This window comes from Mastomys coucha, unplaced genomic scaffold (genome assembly GCF_008632895.1).
Source record: "Mastomys coucha isolate ucsf_1 unplaced genomic scaffold, UCSF_Mcou_1 pScaffold5, whole genome shotgun sequence".
NCBI lineage: Eukaryota > Metazoa > Chordata > Mammalia > Rodentia > Muridae > Mastomys > Mastomys coucha.
The window spans coordinates 55,501,600-55,523,431 of record NW_022196911.1 but is presented as its reverse complement, the minus strand read 5'-3'; the positions used below and the strand labels follow the sequence as shown (position 1 = coordinate 55,523,431).

General features: G+C 43.4%; 1 protein-coding gene across 4 annotated transcripts in view; it reads left to right on the top strand.

Moving 5' to 3' along the window:
- The window catches only part of Tom1l2 (target of myb1 like 2 membrane trafficking protein), a 126,567-nt gene that overhangs the window by 55,049 nt on the left and 49,686 nt on the right, over positions 1 to 21,832 (top strand). For all 4 annotated transcript variants that reach the window (XM_031354372.1, XM_031354376.1, XM_031354373.1 and 1 more), the window contains exon 2: positions 15,998 to 16,082. In XM_031354372.1, the coding sequence (XP_031210232.1) occupies positions 15,998 to 16,082 (85 nt within the window). The remainder of the gene's footprint in view (positions 1 to 15,997; positions 16,083 to 21,832) is intronic.

The following is a 21,832-nucleotide window of genomic DNA, read 5'->3' as shown; positions in this document are numbered from 1 at the left end:
CCCCCCCCCCCCCCCCGATCAACTTGTATTCATAACATCTATAATAGCCCAAAAGTTGATATATCTCCATTGGATAGAGTATTTGGGGTAAAGGCTCAATGGTAGTGTGCTTGACTGGCTTGTGTGAATCCCCAGCACTGTCATACACACACACGCACACACAAAACATGTGGTTCACTCTATTTGTTATTTATTATGATTATTGCTACCATATTTCTTGTTTCATGTTTGTATCATTAGTTCCCTTAGTGTACTCTGAGGAGATTTTTCTGTTATGCACACCTTTCAACAAATAAACTGAGTTAGTGTTTGAAATGTTCCCTGCATCACAGTGAGCCCAGCTGCTTCCATGTCTATCAGATTAAAAACCATGCCTTTGACCAGTGTGCTGTCCTGAGTCCTTACTTCATTAAGCAGTTATGATGACCTTTCCTTGCTTCTATACCTGTCCTGAAAGGAACAAAAATATTGTCAGGAGGCATTTGTACCTCTCCCCCTTTGACTATCAGGAATGTGGACCTGGAGAAAGAAAAGGCCTCTTTTGCCAGTTAGAAGAACTTGGCACTCAGCAAGAGATTTCACACAGCTATGGTAACTTGTCAGACCACTCTGCAGAAAATAAACCAAGATACAATGGGCAAGCTGACACCTTGCTAAGGACTGCTTAGCTAGGCATACCTTCTGCCCTCTATTTGAACCTAAACTCATGTTAGGACTGTGCAGATGGGCTTGAGGGGCAGCACTGGACCTCTCATGGTTCCTCTTACCAGTGTGGCCATGCAGAATAAATCTCCTTTCTCTGCTTTTCCCTAGTAGGTATCTCTGTAATTGGCTTATGGAGGGTCCCTAGATGAGCCTGGCTTGATAGAGCTACTGAGGCCCAGCTCCTAATTCCAGTAACAACACTTCCAGCCCACAGTCTGTATTTTAGTACACTCCCCAAGCTGTTCCCAGAGTGACTTGTCACAGGGACTCCTATTTGAAAGCCCCAGGCTGCAGAAAGTGAGAGGACTCTTACAAGTTGACCTTCAGTCTTCTGCTCTCTAACAGCTCTGCTCCCCCTACACCCCACCCAACTCCTCCATCCCCCTCATCCTTGTTTGTACCTCTTCTCTCTCTATCATCATTGCTAATAATTCTTCATCTTTTGGGTTGTAAGGCTAAGTGCACACCCCTTGCTAACTTTTTCCCTCGCGTCCTAGCTCTCTGCTTGTAGGTCTGTGATCTGGCCAAACTCCGGGAGGCAAAGGCTCCATCTCGTCTTGCTATCCACATCACAGCCTAACATGTGACCCACAGTGGGATGCCCCCACTCCCACGACAAGGCATCTGCTAGCTTCAGCCAGAGCTCTACCTGAACACTGAGTCCCAGGAGACTTTTATTTTCTCAGTCAACAGGAGAGAGCAGCCTGTTTGGCTAGGACAAGCCGTCAACCTCCCAGCCTGCTGGCTTCTTCAGGGGCCCCTTCTCCTGGTGGTAGCTGATAGTTGTGATGATGGCCATGGTATGTTTGCATCTCAGCCCTCCTAGCTTCTTTCTGTACTCACTTACTCCACACATAGCGTATTCCATTGCGTACGAAGAAAGGAACACATCAGACTAGTGACTCTGCACCTGGAGAACATACCCCACATGCATTTTAAATCTGCAGATTCCCCTTAAGGGAATTCCAGTTAAAAAAGAACTTGGGTCAGCAGCCTTGGGCCTGTGTGGCTAACAAGCTTCTATTTTCTCTGTTGTTGGGCTGGCCTGAAGGGCTTCTTTGTTTGGGGTAGGGGTGGATGTGATGCCCTAATGAGGCCCTGTGGAATCCTGGCTCACACACAGCAGCCTGCGGGGTAGAACTCTCCAGGCAGGAAAGCAAGTTGGTGAGTTTGTGGGTTTGTCAGATTTTAAAGAACACAGCATAGTGTTAAAGGGGTGAAAACTAACTAGAGTATTGTATTCTGGGTTGGATTCAGCACAAAAATATAGAGCAAAGGCTGAAGGAATGCGAGTAGTGTCTGGAGTTTAGCTAATAGTACTACACTGTGTTCCGTGTTTAAGTTTTGACAGATGCACACTGGTTATATAACATGCCAACGTGGGAGGAAACTGAGATGGGGATTTGGGTGCCACTTCTTAGTAAATCTAAAATTGCTTCAAAACAAAAAGGGTACTAATAAAGAAGGAAGAAAGGACAAGGTCAGTCTACATGCCCTTCTGCCCCTCTTGTCCTGGTCTTGGAGCCCTCACCCGCAGTCAGAAAGGCTGCTATAGGCACTCTGCTTCTCTGCTCCAGGCTGTCTGCTCCTTTGTCCCTACTGTTCTTTGTTTGGGAACAGGTTAGGTTACAAGACCATGTCCGGCCAGAGGATGGGGATCACATGATTACTGGAAGCTCCTACCTCCTGCCCTGCATCAAAGGACTGGTGACTTCTTAGGCGTTCTTCACTGGTTAGAAACTGCAAACCTGACTGGAAAGGAAAGGGAGGGCGAAGGACCTGATGTATGTGGGAAGCTGATGGGAGCTGAAGGTGTGCCTAGTGGTCAGATAGTGCTCAACATGGTCAGGCACCAGGTTCCTTCCCTGTGGACCGGACTGAAGGTTGTGCTTGTTAAGCAGCAGATTTCATCGTCTATTCTATTTTTCTATCTAAAGCGATGAGTGTGTGTTCCTTAGATCAGTAGCTTTGAGGGCAAGAGGCTACTGGGGGACTAGCAACAACACTGTACTACTCTCCTGCCTCCTGCCTCCTGCCTCCTGCCTCCTGCCTCCTGCCTCCTGCCTCCTGCCTCCTGCCTCCTGCCTCCTGCCTCCTGCCTCCTGCCTCCTGCCTCCTGCTGGCTTCCAATAGCCATAATGAAGTATACCTCTTTTTACTAGCTGGTTTTAAATCCCATAAGGGTTTGAATATTTAGATTCATTTAAAAAATGTGCTTTTTCTCCTTCACCCTAAAGATGAAACAAGCCAAGTTTTGAGGCTTCTTCCTGCTAAGGGAGCTCTTTATGTCTTCCATCATGAACCTTCTGGCTCAGAAACCCAGAAATATAAAAGGGCTAAAGGACATTTGGAGCTCCTGGATGCTTGAATCTGGTGAACTGTTTTCCTGTAGGTGGCAGTGGTGACACATGAGTGTTCAAGGAGGTCTGGAGGGAATGGTGCTGGCAGGGAGAACCCTTCAGACAACAATAGTAACAAGTATCAGCTCCTAGTATGGCTGTGGAGGACAGTTCTTTGGGAGGGGACTCCAGCAGGTGTTTTCTCTATAGGATTTAGTTTCCCTTCAGACAACTGTGTAAAAGAAATCTATTGTTACTATATTTTACAAATGTAGGAAAGGTCTGGTACTCTGGGGTACCCCAGTTACTGGAAGGATCAAGACAGCAAAAGTCTGAGTTCACTGCTATCCAAGGCTGCCACTTCAATGCACAAATGAAGGGCATTTGTGAAGTCTACCTACTGCCTGCCACCCAGAGGCTTGTCACCCAGGGGTTAGCCACTTGGGGCATCTGCAAACATTGCATTGCAATCAACACTTCACTTTTCAAGGGCCTGGCCCAAGGCCAGCTTCTTTTTTATGCAGGAGAGGAGGTAGGATGGGAATGTGAAACAGGCTCTCTGTGTAGCCCAAGCTGATCTTGAACTTGTGATTCTTTTGCCTCAGCTTTCCAGTGCAAGGATTATAAGTATGTGCCACCATATCTAGCAAGGTCAGCCACTTAAAGGCACCCAGCTTCAAGTCTAGGTAGGGGCTAAAATGTACTTTTGACTCATGGGCCACTAAAATAGGTAGAATTTCTGAGAACATAGAATTGCCTGGAAAGCTTCATGGCCATCCCTTGAGGTACTGTGGTCCATCAGAAGGCATCTAGTGAGATGGTGGCTCTATAGTGACTGGGCTGGAGCAAGGCCCTAGGTCAGACGTGAGCCCGGATCCTCCTGTAGTTGCTGCTTTCACCTCCAGAAGAGACTGCTGTTCTGTGAGATAGGGCTGAGCTGAGCCTTCTGACGTATGTGCTTGTGGTGTGGTTGTGTTTTGATGGGTCTGTGTAGGCAAAGGGTGCTCATTCTCGCTACTTCTATTCAACAAAGAACTGGAAATGGTAGCCAAACTAGTTAAGGAAGAGAAGGAAACAGAAGAAATCCAATGGGAAAAATAGCGGTAAATGCTAGGTTAGCAGATGTTAAAGGTTCAGAAACCCTGCCATGGCAGCCATCACAGCACAAAAGACCATCCTTCAGAGTGGTCCATAGCATCCATGGGAGATGGGCCTCTCCTGTCACCTCTGTCAGAGAATCTGAGGATGGCGGGGACAGTAGATTACTGGTTGATGATTAGAGGAAGATGAATTGTGAAGAACTACAGCCCAGCCTTCAATTTTCTTTTCTTGGGAGAGAATGGAATTTTTCCAGCAGTGGGGGTTCTACACATGGACAAGTAGTCAAGTAGTGCTTGATTGGTCATTTGAAAACACCTCAGCAGAGAACTTTTATATCTCAAGAAAATACTGAAAAATTTTTTGAATTGTTATAGCTAGTAAATTGTATTTTATTCTGTCATATATTTTTTTTAATTTATTTTTATTACATTTATCATGTATCATGTGGGAAGGGACAGAGGATAACTTGTAGGACTCTGTTCTTTCTTAGCATGTGGTTCCTATGGATCAAATTTAGGTCTTCAAGCTTGGTAGCAAGCACTTTACCTGATAAGTCATCTTGCCAGCCCCTGTCATACATGTTTAAGAAAAGTACAGTGTTAAAATATTTTCCCTCCCCCCAATAGCAGTTTCAGTATTCTTGGGGGTATTTCTTTAGTTTTTGAAATGTGGCTTATTTGAACATTAGTGTTTCTGCCAATAAAGAATAAAACAATTGTATGTTCATGTGTGCATGTGTGTATGTTTGTGTGTATGTGTGAGAGAGAGAGAAAGAGAAAGAAAGAGAGAAAGAGAGAGAAAGAGAAGGAAGGAGGGGACATGGGCATGCAGATGCTACACTGCATATAGAGCTCAGGAGTTGGTTTTCTCCTGCCGTCTTGTTGAGGCCTAGTTTCTTTTGTTTCTGTCATGATGAGTACTTGAGACTAGCTGGTCTGCAGGCTTCTGAGCTTTAGGCAGTGCTGTCTCTGCCTCCTGTCCCACTGTAGGAATGCTAGCCCTGCAATAATACTTTGTGGAGGGCTGTGGGGTTGTATACTGTGAACTGCAGAATATTGCTGCAAGAAGCTAGGTATGGTTGTTTGCACAAATACTCAAGAGGCTGTGGGAAGATTGCTGGAGTTGAAGGTTGTGTGCTTTGTAAGCAGTAATTTTCATTCTCTTTTTTGTTTTTCTATTTAAAGGGATGAGTGTGCATCCCTTGAAGATTTAGACCAGTAGCTTTGTGGGCAAGAGGCTGCTGTGTGGACAGCAACAGCACCATATCCCCCATCTCCTGCCCACTTCTGAGGGCCCGGAAGTACAGCTCTTTTTCCTAGCTGGTTCTAAGTACTCTAGGGGTTTAAATATTTAGATTCATAACAAAAACTGTGCCGTTGATGCTCCTTTACCTTAAAGATGAACCAAGCCAAGTTAGGGGCTTCTTCCTGCTAACAGAGCTCTTTGTGGAGTTGCCTGGATATGCCTGGGCAGCATGTCAAGACTGACTCAGAATACCAGACAAACAAGCCAACAATATACACATAAACATAGACACACACTGCTGAAAGAAATCAAAGAGAAGTAAATGGACAGACAATTTTTATTAAATGGAAGGGAAGACAGTATTAAGATATTAATGCTTGGGGGGGAGTATTAAAGAAATGGCTCAGTGGTAAGAGCACTGGCTGTGGAGACCACAGGACCTGGGTTCAATTCCCAGCAACCACATGGCAGCTCACAACTGTCTGTAAATCCAGTTCCAGAATATCTGATACCCTAACTCAGACATACATATAGGCAAAACACCAATGTCATAAAAATTAAATTAAAAAATATGTATATTAGTGCTGCCCCAAACAATCTATATAGATGTGGGGAAATCTATCAAGATGCCACAGTTTTTGTAAAAGTTAAAAAAAAAAAAAAAAAAAAATCTGACCTAGAATTCCCATGAACTCTGAGGGAACCTTCAAATAATCAACAAAAGAACAAAGGACAAAGTTGGAAGATGCATACTTCTGGCTTCAAAATTACTGTAAAACTAGATAATCAAAAAGTGTTGTTCTGACCTATAGGCTGATCTATTATAGACCAGTAGCAGAGTAAAGCAGGAGCCCAGGAATAAGCTTCTCATATATGCTCAGTATGCTTTCAACAAGGTGCCAAAATACTTTAGTGGAGGAAGAATCATCATTTTTACTAGTGGTGCTTGGAAAAAGAAATACTCACCCATAATAATAAAGCTAGGCCTTTATCTTATACCATATACAGAAATTAACTCCAAATTGATCAAATTCCTAAGCAAAAGAGTATAAACTGTAAGTCTTAGAAAAGAATGGGAGAAAAATAATAGTGATGTAATAATTTCTTGTGTGTGACACCAAAAAATAAAAACATCAAAAGAAAAAATATAAATGTGATGTTATCAAAATGAAAACTTGTTTGGTTGAGCATGGTTGTGTGCAACTTTTACAATCCTAGTATTCAATAGGAGATCCTGAGGTCTAGGCCAACCTGTGCTGTACAGTGAGATCTCTCAAAAGATAAAAACAACCCTTTTTATGTGTTAAAGAATATTTTCAAGAGAATGAAAATCCAACCTACAAAATTGGAGGGAATATTTGCAAGGAATATATCAGATAATGAATTACTATTTAGAATATGTAAAGAAACTCCAAAACTGAACCACAGAAAAAACCCAACTACCCAATTTAAAAAATGGGCAAAGAATGTTAACAGACATGTCTCCAAAGAAGATGGCTAGATGTGTGGTAACTGTGTTTACACAACAGATGTTCAGCATCACAGCCACCAGGGGAATGCAACAGTTGCTAGGCCAGGATTACATGCCTGATCTCAGTTCTGCTTCAAAGGCCTGGATACTTACTTTATGTTGTCCCATCTGGTAACAAACCCAAGTTTGGATGTGGTGTTTTTTCATCTAAGACAGATTCTGAAGCTGCCCCATTCTACCTTAGTTTATAAGAGAGGTCCATCACCACCTTTTATATAAAAGTCTCCTATAATCCATATATCTACTGTGCTTGACATAAACTAGAGTCATCTGAGGGGAGGGAACCCATAGGATCAGTATCTTCTTGACTGAGGATTGATGAGGGACTGCCAGTTCACTGTGAATGGTTTCATCACTGGACAGGTGGCTCTAGTTATAAGAAAGCAGCCTGAACAAGCCATGAGGAGCAAGCTAATAACCAGTGTTCTTTCATGGCTTCTGCATCCATTCCTTCCTCCAGATTCCTGCCTTAAATTCCTGTCCTGATTTCCTCAGTGATAGAGTATGGCCTGGAAGATGTAAGCTGAAGTAAATCTTTTCCTTCCCAAGGGGCTTTTGGACACTGTTTTATCACAGCAATAGAAACCTAACTAAGACATATACTGGTACTCAAATGATAGATAAATGACCTCTGTAAAGTGGGACATGTCCTTACTTCTCACATAGTGACTCTTGTTTTTTAACCATTAGAATTCGCACACCCAAATCAAAGCTGTGCTTACAAGCAGTGAGAGCACACTTCAAGGATATATAGCTAGTTCCTAAAACATTTGCACAGCTGCATTTATTGGGTTACAAAGAGCAATTGTTTTAGTTATCACTTTTTTTTTCACTCTCTTTTTACATCCTGTGTGGTATTGATAGACCATTCACCACCAGACAAAGCAGAGTCACTCACAAATAGAGGGACTCTGCCCTTCTGATGAGTGCAGAACCACATAGAAGCTTGAAGTAATCTTAACCATGGTCCACAGAAGGCACAAGTGTGGCCGCCACAGAAGCAGGCAATGTTGGATCCTTGTATATAAGGTGAGGAGTAGATGAGAAAGTGCTTTAGCATCATCAGTAAGATTCAGAGCCAGATGGGCCCCTGTGATGCCCTGTCTACCCGGCTCTACCATTTCATGTATGTAAGAAAGACAGTTCAAGGCCAGGAACCTGTAGCTTTGGGGCTCTCAAGGAACTCAGAGCATTGTAAGAAGGCAGCTGGAGAGTAGCAAGCTGATAAAGACAGAGATGGCACCAGAAAGAGTGCTACACGCACCCCATCATTTGAGCTAGGGAAGAAGATAGGGCAGAAGCTCTGAAGAGGTAGAGGCCTCAGTCCCAGTATAGCTCTGGGACAGCAGAGTCGTCTGCAGCCCAGGGCTCCTCAGAGGCACGTAAGATCAGTTCACAAAGCCTCACCATGAAATTCCAGTCCCTGCTCTTCCTGCCACACTCACTGGCTGACTCTGAATACCCCTTCCTTGAAGGTTCCTTTCCCAGAAGAGGTGTTTCAGTACCTCACTCTATCACACACTCAAGAGGCTCATCTGTGCTTTGCTCTGGCAGCTGTCTCAGCAGGAGGCTCATTTTGAAGCAAGGGGGCCTGATTGTGAGCCTGAACTTCTGACCTTTCAAGGCTGCCCAGCCAGGAGAGGCCACCTGGGCAGGGCACTTCAGTGCTTCACAGAACTTGGGCTATACTCACCCAGGCTGCTCTTTGGTAAATTGACCAGGGACACAAACTTGGGAGGCTTTATAGAGGAAATACTAAATCAATGAAATGTTATTTCTAAGTTTGGTTTAGCAGCAGAATCCATTAACCTTCTGTTTACCCCTTCCTTCCTCTAATAGTACCAGCAAGGAGTTCAAACGCATGGCAACTTATTCTTAGGGTCAGCACGTTTATTTCAATTACTGAGGTTTTGAGTTTTCCAGCTGAATGATACTCACCTTGATTATAAGGAACCAACCCAAGAAAAGTACTTCTTTATTCCTGCTTCATTAGAAGGCCACGCCTGCTGAAGCCAGAGGAGGGAATCAAGGCTGTCAGAGTAGCTCAATCAGTTCTTATTTTTCTTTTTATAAAAGAATTTTCATCAGATGGGAACAAAGTTGTGTCTGATTGATTTTGGGATTGAGGCCACTTAATGTGGCCTCCCTTATTTAGTCTGGTCTCCAGGCTAGGAGAGCAAAGTTCATTTCTTTTGACACATAAATTGTCAAATCCTAAAATAAAACTTTGTATAATGGTAGAAATGCAGTGCCCCAGGAAGCAATAGGCAAATCCTTCCTGCCAGCCATGGTCTGGGATGGATAAAGATTAATACAACAGTGACCATGGTTGCAAAATGTTGAACTTCTCGAGGCTATGCTAATGGCCAGGAGCTAGAATAAGCAGAATAAAGTACCCAGATACACATTCCACCATATCATGCCACAGCATTTGCTTCATTCAGAAAAGACTATCCCCAGCCTGGTGTTGGACCTGGGCCAGGAATCCCTCAAGCCTTGACCCTGACAGAAGTGTGTATTCTCTCTGGAGCATGGTTTTCTTGTCTACCCACCCCTCCCATGCATCAGTCCTAAGGCAGCTTGCTGAGAGGAGCCCTCCGTGGGTTGGTTTCTTGGCTGCCATATCTACACTTGGATGCTAAATATACAGACTTCAGAGGTGCCAGCACTAGAAGGCAAAAGAGCACTGGTTTAGCATTTTGCATTCAGCAACATTCTTTTGGTGAGTCTGGAGAAGAAAACAGCCAGATTATCTCTGCAGTCAGCAAGTGTGGACAGTAGCCCAGAGTTATCAGAACAAAGAACTAGCATTCAGAGTACTTCAGTCCAAGCTGAAGAAAGAAGAAAGTGGGGATTTGATGGGTAGCAAGCTCATTGGGTAATGGGTCAATAATATGCAATGAAGTTTCTGGATTACTGTTACTATCAGTGAGGCAGGAACAGCCCCTATGAAGCAGGTGTTTCACACAACCATTATTGTCTACTGCTTCAGCGTCCTGACATCCTGTGTGAATGTTCACAGTAGAAGTTCCATTTCCATTGAAGAGTCAAGAAGACAAACTAACTTCTTAGCCCTGCTTTATGGGCTATCCTTTTGTATAGCCCCTGCCTGTACCCTTCCTTTAAAAGGAAGATAACAGAGGCAGAAGAAGGTTCATACAGTACCCTCTGACCAGGCTGCAGACTTGAGTGCAGTTCAGTCTACACCTTGAAGGCAAAGGAAAGCCATGTGGTCCAGATGTCATCTTCTCAAGATTGACAAGAGCCTGAGATGTGCCACATACCGTTTGGAAGCTAAGGAGAAAGAGATGATTAAGACACCCACGTTGACAGTCCAGCCTGGGTGCTAACAGAGGATGCCACATACTGTGGATGGTTGATAACCTGTACCCTAGTGCTTAGGAGCTTCAGAGGTGGATGTGCATGTCCCTTACCACATAATGACAGTCTGCATATAGGACAATAAGACTGAACTCAAAGTGCCAGTCTGCCTCTCATTGCCCATCTATAGAGCATGAGCAGTGGGTGCAGTCTACCATGCAAGGTGTAGTCCTTAACCTGGGCTACACATCTGCATTACCACGAGGCTTCCCAGAATTGTCACTGAGTACCTTTAATCAGATCAGAATCTTTGGGTATGTGTGTTCTAAATACTCCTCAGAAAGGTCATGTGTTTGAACAATGCTGAGGACTATTAGCTTGAACCTAGGCCTTCATCAGACATAAATGTGTTGCATAGCTCCCAGGTGATGTGGGGATGTAACAGACTATAGGGGTCTTGAAATGGTACAGTCCAGGTGTCTTCACTGGGTTTGTTTTCTCTGCCAGAAAATTAAGAAGCAGAAAAAATCTGGTAGCAGGGGAGAAATCTCAAGCACCATAAACAGAATCAGCATTTAAAGAAAGGTGTTTATTGTCAGTGAGGAAACAGACATGTAGGGCACAGAGAAAAGACCTCTGCAAAGCAGAGGAGGGACTCGGAACACCAAAATCCAGTCTCTTTTTGAGGGCTGGTGGTCAGTTTGAAGACAAATAGGATGGTTGATTGGTCTGCAACTGTTGTTTGACATGTCCTGATGGGGCCCAGAACTGTGTGACATATATCCTGATATGGCCTTGAACTTGTTGAGCCACTCTGTCAACAGGGAGGCCTGCTAGTGAAACATAAAGCTGCCAGGTTTTTACATCATGTCAGGAGGGTGAGAAGCTGGCCATCCTGGAAATCCACCATCTTTATTACTTAGCCATGGTCCACCTCCCTGTTTGTCTGCCTACCAAGGAGTCTGTTTAACTCCTGTTCTTTGACTAGGGAAAGGTGAAAGAGATGTAGTCCCTGGCATCATGGGGCTCACAGCCCAAAGAGAAGAGGCAACTCAGGGTCCAGGTCTGATCCTGAGCCTGCTTCTTCTCTGAGTCTTTTGTTTGTTTGTTTGTTTGTTTGTTTTCTTGTTTTTTTGTTTTTCGAGACAGGGTTTCTCTGTAAAGCCCTGGATGTCCTGGAACTCACTCTGTAGAACTCAGAAATACACCTGTCTCTGCCTCCCAAGTGCTGGGATTAAAGGCACCACCACTGCCTGGCCCTTCTTGGAGTCTTATGTCGCCTATCAACAGATGCCAGTGGTTTTTATGTCTCTGTTCTTTCCAACCTGCGAGTCCATTGATCCATCTGTACTTTTTCTTCCTTTCTGAGTGATTTAAAGTGTACGTGTGTGTGTGTGTGTGTGTGTGTGTGTGAATATGAATATGTGTATCTGAGTGAAAATGCCCATGGAGGACAGAAAAGTGTGTTGGATCTCCTGAAGTGGGAGTTGTGAGTTGCCTGACCTGGGCATTGGGAACCAAACTTGGGTCCTATGGAAGAACAGCAAATGCTCTGACTTCATCACTGTTCTGTTGCTGTATAGAGACACCATGACCAAGGCAACTCTTATTAAAGAAAGCATTTAACTGGAGGCTTGCTTACAGCTTCAGAGGTTTAGTTTGTTATCAGTGGTGTAGAGCATGGTAGTTCACATATTGTTTGAGCAATAGCTAAGATCTTCATTCTGATCCACAGGCCAAGAGGGAGATCCTGGCTGGCATGGACTTTTGAAACCTAAAAGCTCACTCCCACACTTCTTCCAACAAGATCAGACATCTTAATCCTTTTGATTCTTCTCAAATGGTGCCTCTCCAGTGACTAAGCATTCAAATATATGAGCCTATGGGGACAGTTTGCATTCAAAGTACCATATGTTCTTAACCACTGAATCCTTTCTCCAGCCTTTGGATGATTTTTTGTTTGTTTTGTTTTGTTTTGAGACAGTGTTTGTCCTGGAACTTGCTCTATAGACCAGGCTGGCCTCAAACTCAAAGATCCACTTGCCTCTGCCTCCCGAGTGCTGGGACTAAAGGTGTGTGCCACTACTGTCCCACTTAGATGATTCTTTTTTTGGGGGGGTGTTGGTTTTTTTCAAGGTAGGGTTTCTCCATGTAGCCCTGGCTGTTCTGGAACTCTCTATCTAGACCAGGCTGGTCTTGAACTCACAGAGATCTACCTGCTTCTGGCTCCCGAGTGCTGGAACTAAAGACACATGCCATCACTGTCCAGCTTATTCTAGCCATTTTTTGTAGCATTAAGTACATTCCCATTGTTGTGCAACCATCACCACCATCTATCCCCAAAACAACTCTATTTCCTGAGCACAACTCCCCATTCTTCCTCAGTCCCTAGCAATCTGCATTCTGCTTTCTGATTACCCTAGATACCTCACAGGGTGGGACCATACAGCATATGTCCTTTGAACATGGCTGCTTCCTCTCAGAACACTATCTTCAGGGTTCACTGATGTAGCAGGTACCAGAATTTCCTTCCTCTGTGAGGCTGACAAGTTCATTGTGTATATATCCATTAACCTATAGATGGGTAGTCAGCTTTCACCTTAGAACATTGTGGACAGTTCTGCTGTGAGGATGGTATACACATGTCTCTATGAAAGGACATACCCAAAACATAAGTTATGGGTTCTGTGTTTAGTTTATTGAGGATCCGCATCACTGTTTCTGTACTATCTATAGTGTTTTATATTCTCAATAGAGAAGGGTTCCTTCCAGTTTTTCCACATCTTTAACAACACTTATTATCTCATAAAATAATAGCTAACGGAGAGATGATCCAGTGGTTTTTAAGAACACTGGCTGCCCTTCCAAAGGATCATAGTTCAGTTCCCAACACCCATATGACAGCTAACAACTATCTGTAACTATGGTTTCAGGGGATCTGGTGCTGCCTTCTGGGCTCTACAGGCATTGCATACATGTGGTAGACATACGTGCAGGCAAATCTCTCAGAAACAAAAAATAAAATAAAATATATATATATACATATATACATACATACATACATACATACATACTATGAGTATGAGATGATATCTGTTGTGGGGCGGGTGTTGTTGCTTCTGCTGCTGCTGTTGTTGTAATTCTAAGGACTAGAACCAGAGCTTCACAGATGTTAGCAAGCATTTTACCACTGAACTATATATCTCTAATCCAAAGATATATAGCTCAAGATAGTTTCTAATTCATAATCTTGTTGCCTCTTCTTCATCAATATTTATCACAACTAGCCTATTGAAGTTTTTGATTTGTATTTCCCTAAAGTAAATATTTTTGATCACATATCTCTCATATGATCATTTATATAATATTATATAATAATATAAATACATTTATATTTCTTCTTGGGAAAAGTGCCAATTTGGATTCTTTACTCCATTTTTGTTTGAGATTCTATAGCTCAAGCTGGCTTCAAACTTGTGATTTTCCCACCTCGGCTCCTTAGGGTCATAGGCATATACCATCATTTTGGTATCCTTTCTTTCTCATTCATATCGTGAGGCTCTTATCGTGGGGCTCTTATACTATATTATACTCTTATACTATATTATACTCTCATCTCATATCATGGGGCTCTTATACTATATTAACTCTAAATTTATTAAAGATATGAACACAAGTGTTGAAAACTTTTTGCCTATGGAAAGCCATTTTTTTAAAGATTTATTTATGTGTATATGTATGTAAGTACAGTGTAGCTGTCTTCAGACACACCTGAAGAGGGCATCAGATCCCATTACAGATGGTTGTGAGCCATCATTTGGTTGCTGAGGATTGAACTCAGGACCACAAGAAGAGCAGTCAGTGCTCCTAACTGATAGCCATCTTTCCAGCCCAGGAAAGCCATTTTTTTTTTAAAAGCATTTTTTTTTTTTAAGATTTATTTATTTATTTACTATATGTAAGTACACTGTAGCTGTCTTCAGATGCACCAGAAGAGGGCGTCAGATCTCACTACGAATGGTTGTGAGCCACCATGTGGTTGCTGGGATTTTGAACTCAGGACCTCTGGAATAGCAGTCAGTGCTCTTAACCGCTGAGCCATCTCTCCAGCTCCCAGGAAAGCCATTTTGAAAACAATTATTTTATTATGATTACATAGTTGGGTGTTTTGTTTGTTTGTTTGTTTATTTGTTTGTTTTCAAGACAGGGTTTCTCTGTGTAGCCCTGGCTGTCCTGGAACTCACTCTGTAGACCAGGCTGGCCTCGAACTCAGAAATCCACCTGCCTCTGCCTCCCAAGTGCTGGGATTAAAGGTATGCACCACCACCACCTGGCATGATACATAGTTTTGTTGTTGAGTTGCAGGGTTCTTTATATTCTGGATATTTTATTATATGTGTGATTTTCTCAAAGACTTTCTCCTATTCCATAGATTGCCTTTTTATTCTGTTGTTTGTACCTTTAATGCATGATGGAGGCAGAGTTTGGTGGTATTAAAATCAAAGCCAGGGCTTGTGGAAGGTAGTTACCTGCCGCTCAGCTCTGCCACTGAGCCCCAGAGATTTTAATTTGATTAGTCTACTGTCTGTATTTTTCCATAATGATTGCCCATGCCATTAGTGTTAGATCCATGAAATTATTGTCAAGTCACGTGTCATGGAGCTTTCTCCCTGCTTTCTTCTAAGAGTTTTATACTTTTCAACATTGTGTTCACATCTTTAATAAACTGAATTAATATAGTGTAAGAAAAGTATACAACTACCTTTTTGCATATGGAAAGTTATTTTTAAAACAATTATTTTATTATGCTTTGCCTGCATATATACCTGTGTACCATGTTCATGCCTCATGCCCAGGCATGATTCTCTGGAACTGGAATTACAGATGGTTGCGATCCCCTATGGGTGTTGGCATGGAACCTGGGTTCTCCTGAAGAGCAGCCAGTACTCTAACCACCATCCCTCCAGCCCCAAGAACCATTTTTTTTTTTTTTTTGTAATGCCAGCATTGTCCTTTCTCCTCCATTAAATGCTTAGCAGGTTGTTATATGTCAGGACTCAACACCATGTGTTTCATTTAGTGAGCTTTATGTCATTGTGACAAATGGTGTCAGTTCAAGGTCAGTTGGCTGTGTTGGTGAGAAGTATGTGGGTGAGCAAATGGCTGCCTCCAGCATCTAGGAGGCAGGGTTTCCCATATCCTCTCTAAGAAGCTCTACCATCACCCAGTGGCACCAGAGACTGGCAAATAAACTCTTATCCATAGATGTTTGTCAGGCAGGGTGGGGGCAGGGGCATAGGGCGGGGATTAAGATCTAAACTGTGATGTCATACCTGTCGCAGCTCACTGAGTTTTCCCTTCTTCCTTCTGAGTGTGGTTTTAACTACTGAAGATGCTTTTTTATGATTACAATAGCAGATATCTATAGAGGACAGGCTGTGTGCCAGACTGTTTCCTAAGGGATTACACCTATTCAGCCATTTAACTTTTCTGATGAGATGTATAATATAATTTTAACTAGGTTTGGTACTTGTAAGTGGTGGAGCCTATGTTCTAGCTTGTTGGTTTGGCTCTGAAATCTAGGCTCAGGCCTCCTAGATATGGGATTCGGAAACTAGACCACCTTGGCCCTCTGGCTGAGCATTCCTTGATGTTCTTTTGTGAAAGCAGTAGCCCCAGAAATCATGTCTTCCATTTCCTTCCAGGGCCCTATATTCCGGGAGAAATATTAAGCAGTTTCTTTCTGATTTCACAGAGAAGGCAACAGATGGCTCCCTGCAGAGCGAGGACTGGACACTGAACATGGAGATCTGTGACATCATCAATGAGACAGAGGAAGGGTATGTTTTCCTGGGAAATGCCTGGTCTCGGTTTGTGAGGGATATTATATATAGCTTGTCAGGACTCAGTGTGGGTTCAACTCTGGTGCTTCTTTGTTTTTTAATTATTATTTTCAGTTTGTTTGCTTTGGCACTAATAAGCTGAAATTCAGTAATCTATCTTTTCCTACCCCAGCCCGCCCACTTCCCCATGGCAGTACCTCAGTTAGAGAAGTGAGGCCTCTCCATTATCTGCTTTGAACCATGAGTAGAAATGGAACTGCTTGGCTTCCTGTACTAATCATTTGCCTCTCCCCATTCCTCCTCAGACTCTGCTTCCATCTTTCAGACATGGGGTCTCTCTGTGCCATGGATTGCTTTCTAGGGTACAGTAGAAGTAGGCCCAGAGCATAGTCCAATAAAGGAGTGACTGAGGGGCACCCATGACTCAGAGCAGCTGAGCATGTCTGGCATGGGTGGACTGAACATACAGCTTGCCCTCTGGCCTTTCTGCACTGCTTAGTCAGTCCTTGGTGTTATTGAGCACTATGTCCTCTCCTCTATATCTCCACTCTGCTTATATTTCCTATAGACCAGCTTGATTTAGGTTTTTGTCCATAAACACCCCATTTACTCTTACTATGTTCTTTTCAACTGTCAAGGAGAACAGTAGGTACTCAGGCAGCCTGGGCTTATAGATTGGTGGTATGATCTATTTGCTGGTCTTCTCAAGTTGGTCTTGTGTTTATTCAACAGAGACTTACAAAGTGCTTGTTGTTTGCAGACACTGTTGTAAACATGGAGGGCGCAACAGTGAGCAAGACACAATTTCACCTCTTGGGGAGCTGCCAAGTGGAGCAGGGAGGCAAACTGAACAAGAGAAACCACATAAACTGGTTGGGTGGGCTGAGCCCTATAGGAAACTCTTGGGAGGATCTGGGCAGATGAGGTGGTATGGTCTGGCTATAATTTTGAATGGTCATCCCATGTTCAGAATGGGCTCACCAGGGCAGGACAAAGACAGAGCAGGTAAATCAGTAGGGGTTTATTGCAGTCACCCTGTTGTGAATTGATGATGGTAAGCTGGACTGTAATGGTGGTAAGGATGCAGGAGGCATCATTAGATTCTGGTGAGATTCAAAAATTAAAGCTAATGGAATTTGCTGGTGGGGAATATGAGGAAAATGTCAAGGACAACACCAAAGTTTGGGACCTACAAACAACAGGATGGAGCTGCTAGTGCTGAGGTGGAGCAGGCAGAGAACAGATCTAGATCTGAGATAAGGTCAATGTGTGGACCACCCACTAGGGCTTGCCTAGTGGTGTTTGGGAGCCACACCCCCAACCTGTGCCCAGTATGGCTGTCACCATGGGAGAAGTGCTGAGATGCCTTCTAGAGGGGCTTTGAGCTTGGCTTTTGGGACAATGTGACTTGTCCTCAAGGTAGTATAAGATGCAGGTACAGGTGGCCTGGTGTCACATAACGAGGGAGTATCAGGAAGCAGGCTGGAAGTGTGGCTCAGATCAGCTTCTCATCTGTTCTATTCCCTAAAGAATGCACTTGCTTCTTCTCCCACCTCCCATCAATTCCTGATGCAGGTTCCAACCAGTGACTTGCTCACTAGCAAGCCTTCCAGAGCATTCTTAGGTTTTTACCATGAAACGCTTTATCACACACCTCTGCAGCCCTTCTTCAGCCCTTCAGCCTCACTAATTTTTCTTTTAGCTCCTTGAATTCTCTACATTTTTGTCTCCAGTCAGATATCTAAGCATTGAGGGCAGAAAGTCCAAGACTCCTGAAATCTTCTTCCTTCTAAATGATTTAAGTCCTTTTCAAAGTATGAGTGACCGAGACCTGCTATCTCTGTCACTGCTCTAAGAAGGGCTGCTTGTGCATTTCCCAGCACCTTAACCTCTTGTTCACATGTATTGGAATGACAGCATGGTGATTCTTAAAGAGTTTCTGTGCTTGGCTCTATTGTAATGTGTCGGCTGAAATACCTCCCACATGGAGAAAGAGAAAACAAATCTCTCTCTCTCTCTCTCTCTCTCTCTCTCTCTCTCTCTCTCTCTCTTTTCTCTCTTCTCTCCTGCTCCTGGCTGAGGACTTCTGAATGTTGTTCCTCATGTTTCTCTCAGCCTGTCTCCCTGTCACTAAGTGGTTCCCATCAGCTACTGTATATCAACATAAATCTCACTCTTCTGGCCCCTTCTCTCTTGTTGTATTATGTGGTATTATACTTGGGCTTCAAATCTTTGTGGTATCTTTTAGTGTCTGTCCTGTCCCACAGCTACTATTCTGTGCACTTTAAGAATTCCCTCTGTTACACTCAGTATTTTATCTCTGTCACAATGCAGCTGACACATAATCAGCTTGTGTGTGTGTATGTGTGTGTGTATGTGGTGGGGGCATATTTCATATCAGAGGGTGACCTCAAATTTGTTATATAGAGAAGGATGACTTTTAACTTCTGAGCCTTCTGCCTTGCCTCCTAACTATTGGGATTACAGGTGTGTACCATCACACCTGGTTTATTCAGTGCTAGGGATCAAACCCAGGGCACTCTACGGAGCCACATCTCAGCTCCAAAATCAACTCTTAATAAATATTTTAAAGTGTATAAAGAATTAATGATGTCCCTAAGGTAGTCTGATGAGAAATGCAAGCATGTAAATACAATCATATCACAGCATGACAAGGATTGAGATAGAGACAAAGGGACAGAGCAAGAAAAGCTGTGTGTAGCTACAGAGGCAGACAGGTGCCGTGACTCTCAGCCAGCCTGGGAGCTGTCAGGAGAAAAGCCTTTTTGAAGGAGATGACACTTCAGTAGACTCTTATAGGATACCAGGATATTAGCAGGACAGGGAGGTGGATGACAGGGAGAGAGGTGGAACCTCTAGGCTGGAAAGTAGTGTGTATATCAGGTGCATAGGAAGCATGATAGTGTGGATTAAGGGATGTAGAACCTGGAGCCATCTACGTGGGCTAGAAGCTTATGTCACCACTTACTTATACAGCCTATCTCCCTGTGCCTCAGTTTCATCACAGATAAAAATGATGTAGCAGTTTTGCCCATCTTATAGAGATATAGTAAAGATTAGAGGAATAATCACACATATGTACACACACACACACACACACACACACACACACAGATACTAGGCAGGGTCTGATGAGGATCCAATGATCTGCATCATTTTATAACTATTTTTGATTGTTCCTAACTCACTGAGACCTTATTCTACAGCCTTTACCCTAGAGTATATGGTAGATCCAATAAGTACAGTAGAGAGGGTGGTGGCCAGGTGGAGGTGGGGTTTGTCCAGGAGGAAAGCTGAGGCTGGAGACATAACTTGCAGCTGTCTGAGAGCCACTGAAGAGCTCCCTACTGCTGGATAGGAGAGCTTGCAGGAGTCTGAGAAGGGTGTGGGTGGCCAGAGACGGGTCTTGAGGCCCTGAAAGACTGCCCCATAGGGCTCCCACCTGAGAGAGCTCTCTACTGAGAGCTCCTGGGCTTGGCCCTCTCACACAGTACATGTCTCCCTTGATCCCCTGCCCTCTGGATGGTGGCCTTACTCAGCAGCTGTTCCTTCAGCCTTCAGTAGCATTTTAAATGTGACAGTTCTTTCAACCTGACTGTGATGCTCTGCTCTGACACTTCTCTCTCGGATCAACAGAAAGATATGCGTCTCTTTTTGCTCTCAGGTAGCACTTCCTGAAGCATAGCATTTGGGAAGGGATTTTCAGCCTGAACCTAACCAGAGTCTGCCTGCTATCTGATTGGCCTCCACTCACAATCTAGGGATGCTGACATACTGTCAGCCAGAAATACACAGTCCTCCAGGGTAGTGCCTGTTTTTCTCATCATGGAAATCCAAGAGGAGATGAAAGAGAGCATGTAAAGAGAGTGCAGCCTGTCAACGTGGGTGACAGTGGTGAGCTGAGCCTGCAGACAGGAAATCAGTCTTCTCTAACCATTAAGTTGCCTACTTTCTTCAGCCCAGCCCCATCCAAGCATATAATTGCCAAAATGCTGTATTTATAAAATCTTCATCCTTGTTGGAAATTGCACATCTGTAGAACCCTTGAGTCTTGCCAGGTATATCTTTAGTCCCAGCACTTGGGAAGCGGAGGCAGGTGGATCTCTGAGTTCAAGGCCCACTACAGAGAGAAGCCCTGCCTTGAGAGAAAATAAAAAACTACTCAGGTCTGCATTTGGTGGACTTATTTCCAGGTGTGCCACACTCTGTCCACCTTTGCACTGGGGCTCTGTTGCTTGTATTACTAAGGCTGTGCGCTATCTTCAGGACTTAAGAATTCTGATACAGGGCTGGAGAGATGGCTCAGCAGTTAAGAGCACTGACTGCTCTTCCAGAGGTCCTGAGTTCAATTCCCAGCAACCACATGGTGGCTCACAACTACCTGTAATGGGATCTGATGCCTTCTTCTGGTGTGTCTGAAGACAGCCACAGTGTATCCACATAAAATAAATAAATAAATCTTTAAAAAAAAAAGGAATTCTGATATGGCCGGGCGGCGGTGGTGGCACATGCCTTTAATCCCAGCACTTGGGAGGCAGAGGCAGGCAGATTTCTGAGTTCAAGGCCAGCTTGGTCTACAAAGTGAGTTCCAGGACAGCCAGGGCTACACAGAGAAACCCTGTCTCAAAAACAACAACAAAAAAAATAAAAAAACAAAAAAAGAATTGTGATACGTCTAACATTGGTTTGCTTGCTTGTTTTCCTTCATTACTAAGGGGCTATTAAGCTTCCTATGAATTTTAGGATTATTTTTCTTATTTCTGTAAAGAATATTGTTGGAATTTTGATCAGGATTACATTGAGTGTATAGCTCATACTAGACAAAATAACCTTTTCCACAGTACTCATTCTGACAATACATGAACATGGGAGTTCTTTTCATCTTCTAGTGTCTTTGTTAAAATTTTCTCGGTGTTTTTATTGCAGACACCTTATATCTCACGGTTAGGGGCATTTCTGTTTTAGGGCTCCTGTGAACAGAATCGTCCATTTCTTTGCATGTTCATCATCATTGCCTCATCACAGCTTTTTAGATGCTGATTTGGTAGTCAGATACTTTGCTAAAGTATTAGCAGATCTAAGGGTTTTCTGGCAGTCTTTAGGGTCTTTCTCTGTAGCCTAGGCTGGCTTTGAACTCACTCTGTAGACCAGGCTGGCCTCCATCTCACTCACAGAGATTCTCCTGCCTCTGCTTCCAGAGTGCTGGCCCAGGATTTTATATGCAAAGTCATATCATCTGCAGATACCAATCTGACATCTCCCTCTTCCATTGTATCTAGTTTGTTTCTTTTTGAGAATCCAAGTACTATACTGAGTGACTCCAGAGAGGATAGACATCTTGTCTTAATACTGATTTTAGAGGAAATCCTTTCTGGTTCAGCATAATATTGTGTATAGATTTATCACATATACAGCCTTTATTTTGTTGACTATGATCCCTCTATTCCTTGTTTATTCAGGGCTTTTTCATGAAAAGATGTTGAATTCTGTCAAAGGCTTTTTTTTTTCATCTATTGAGACAATCATGTGATTTTTATACTTGATTCTATTTATTCTTATGCATATGTCTTTTGAGTTTGGTTCATAAAAATGTACAAAAAGTTTTTTGTTCTCTTTTTACAGCTGCATAAAGACTATGATGTAATTATCCCTGTTTCCTTTTGTAGATATTCCCCACCCCACCCTCCAAGTCTTTTACATTTACAGACATGCTGCAGTGAACAACC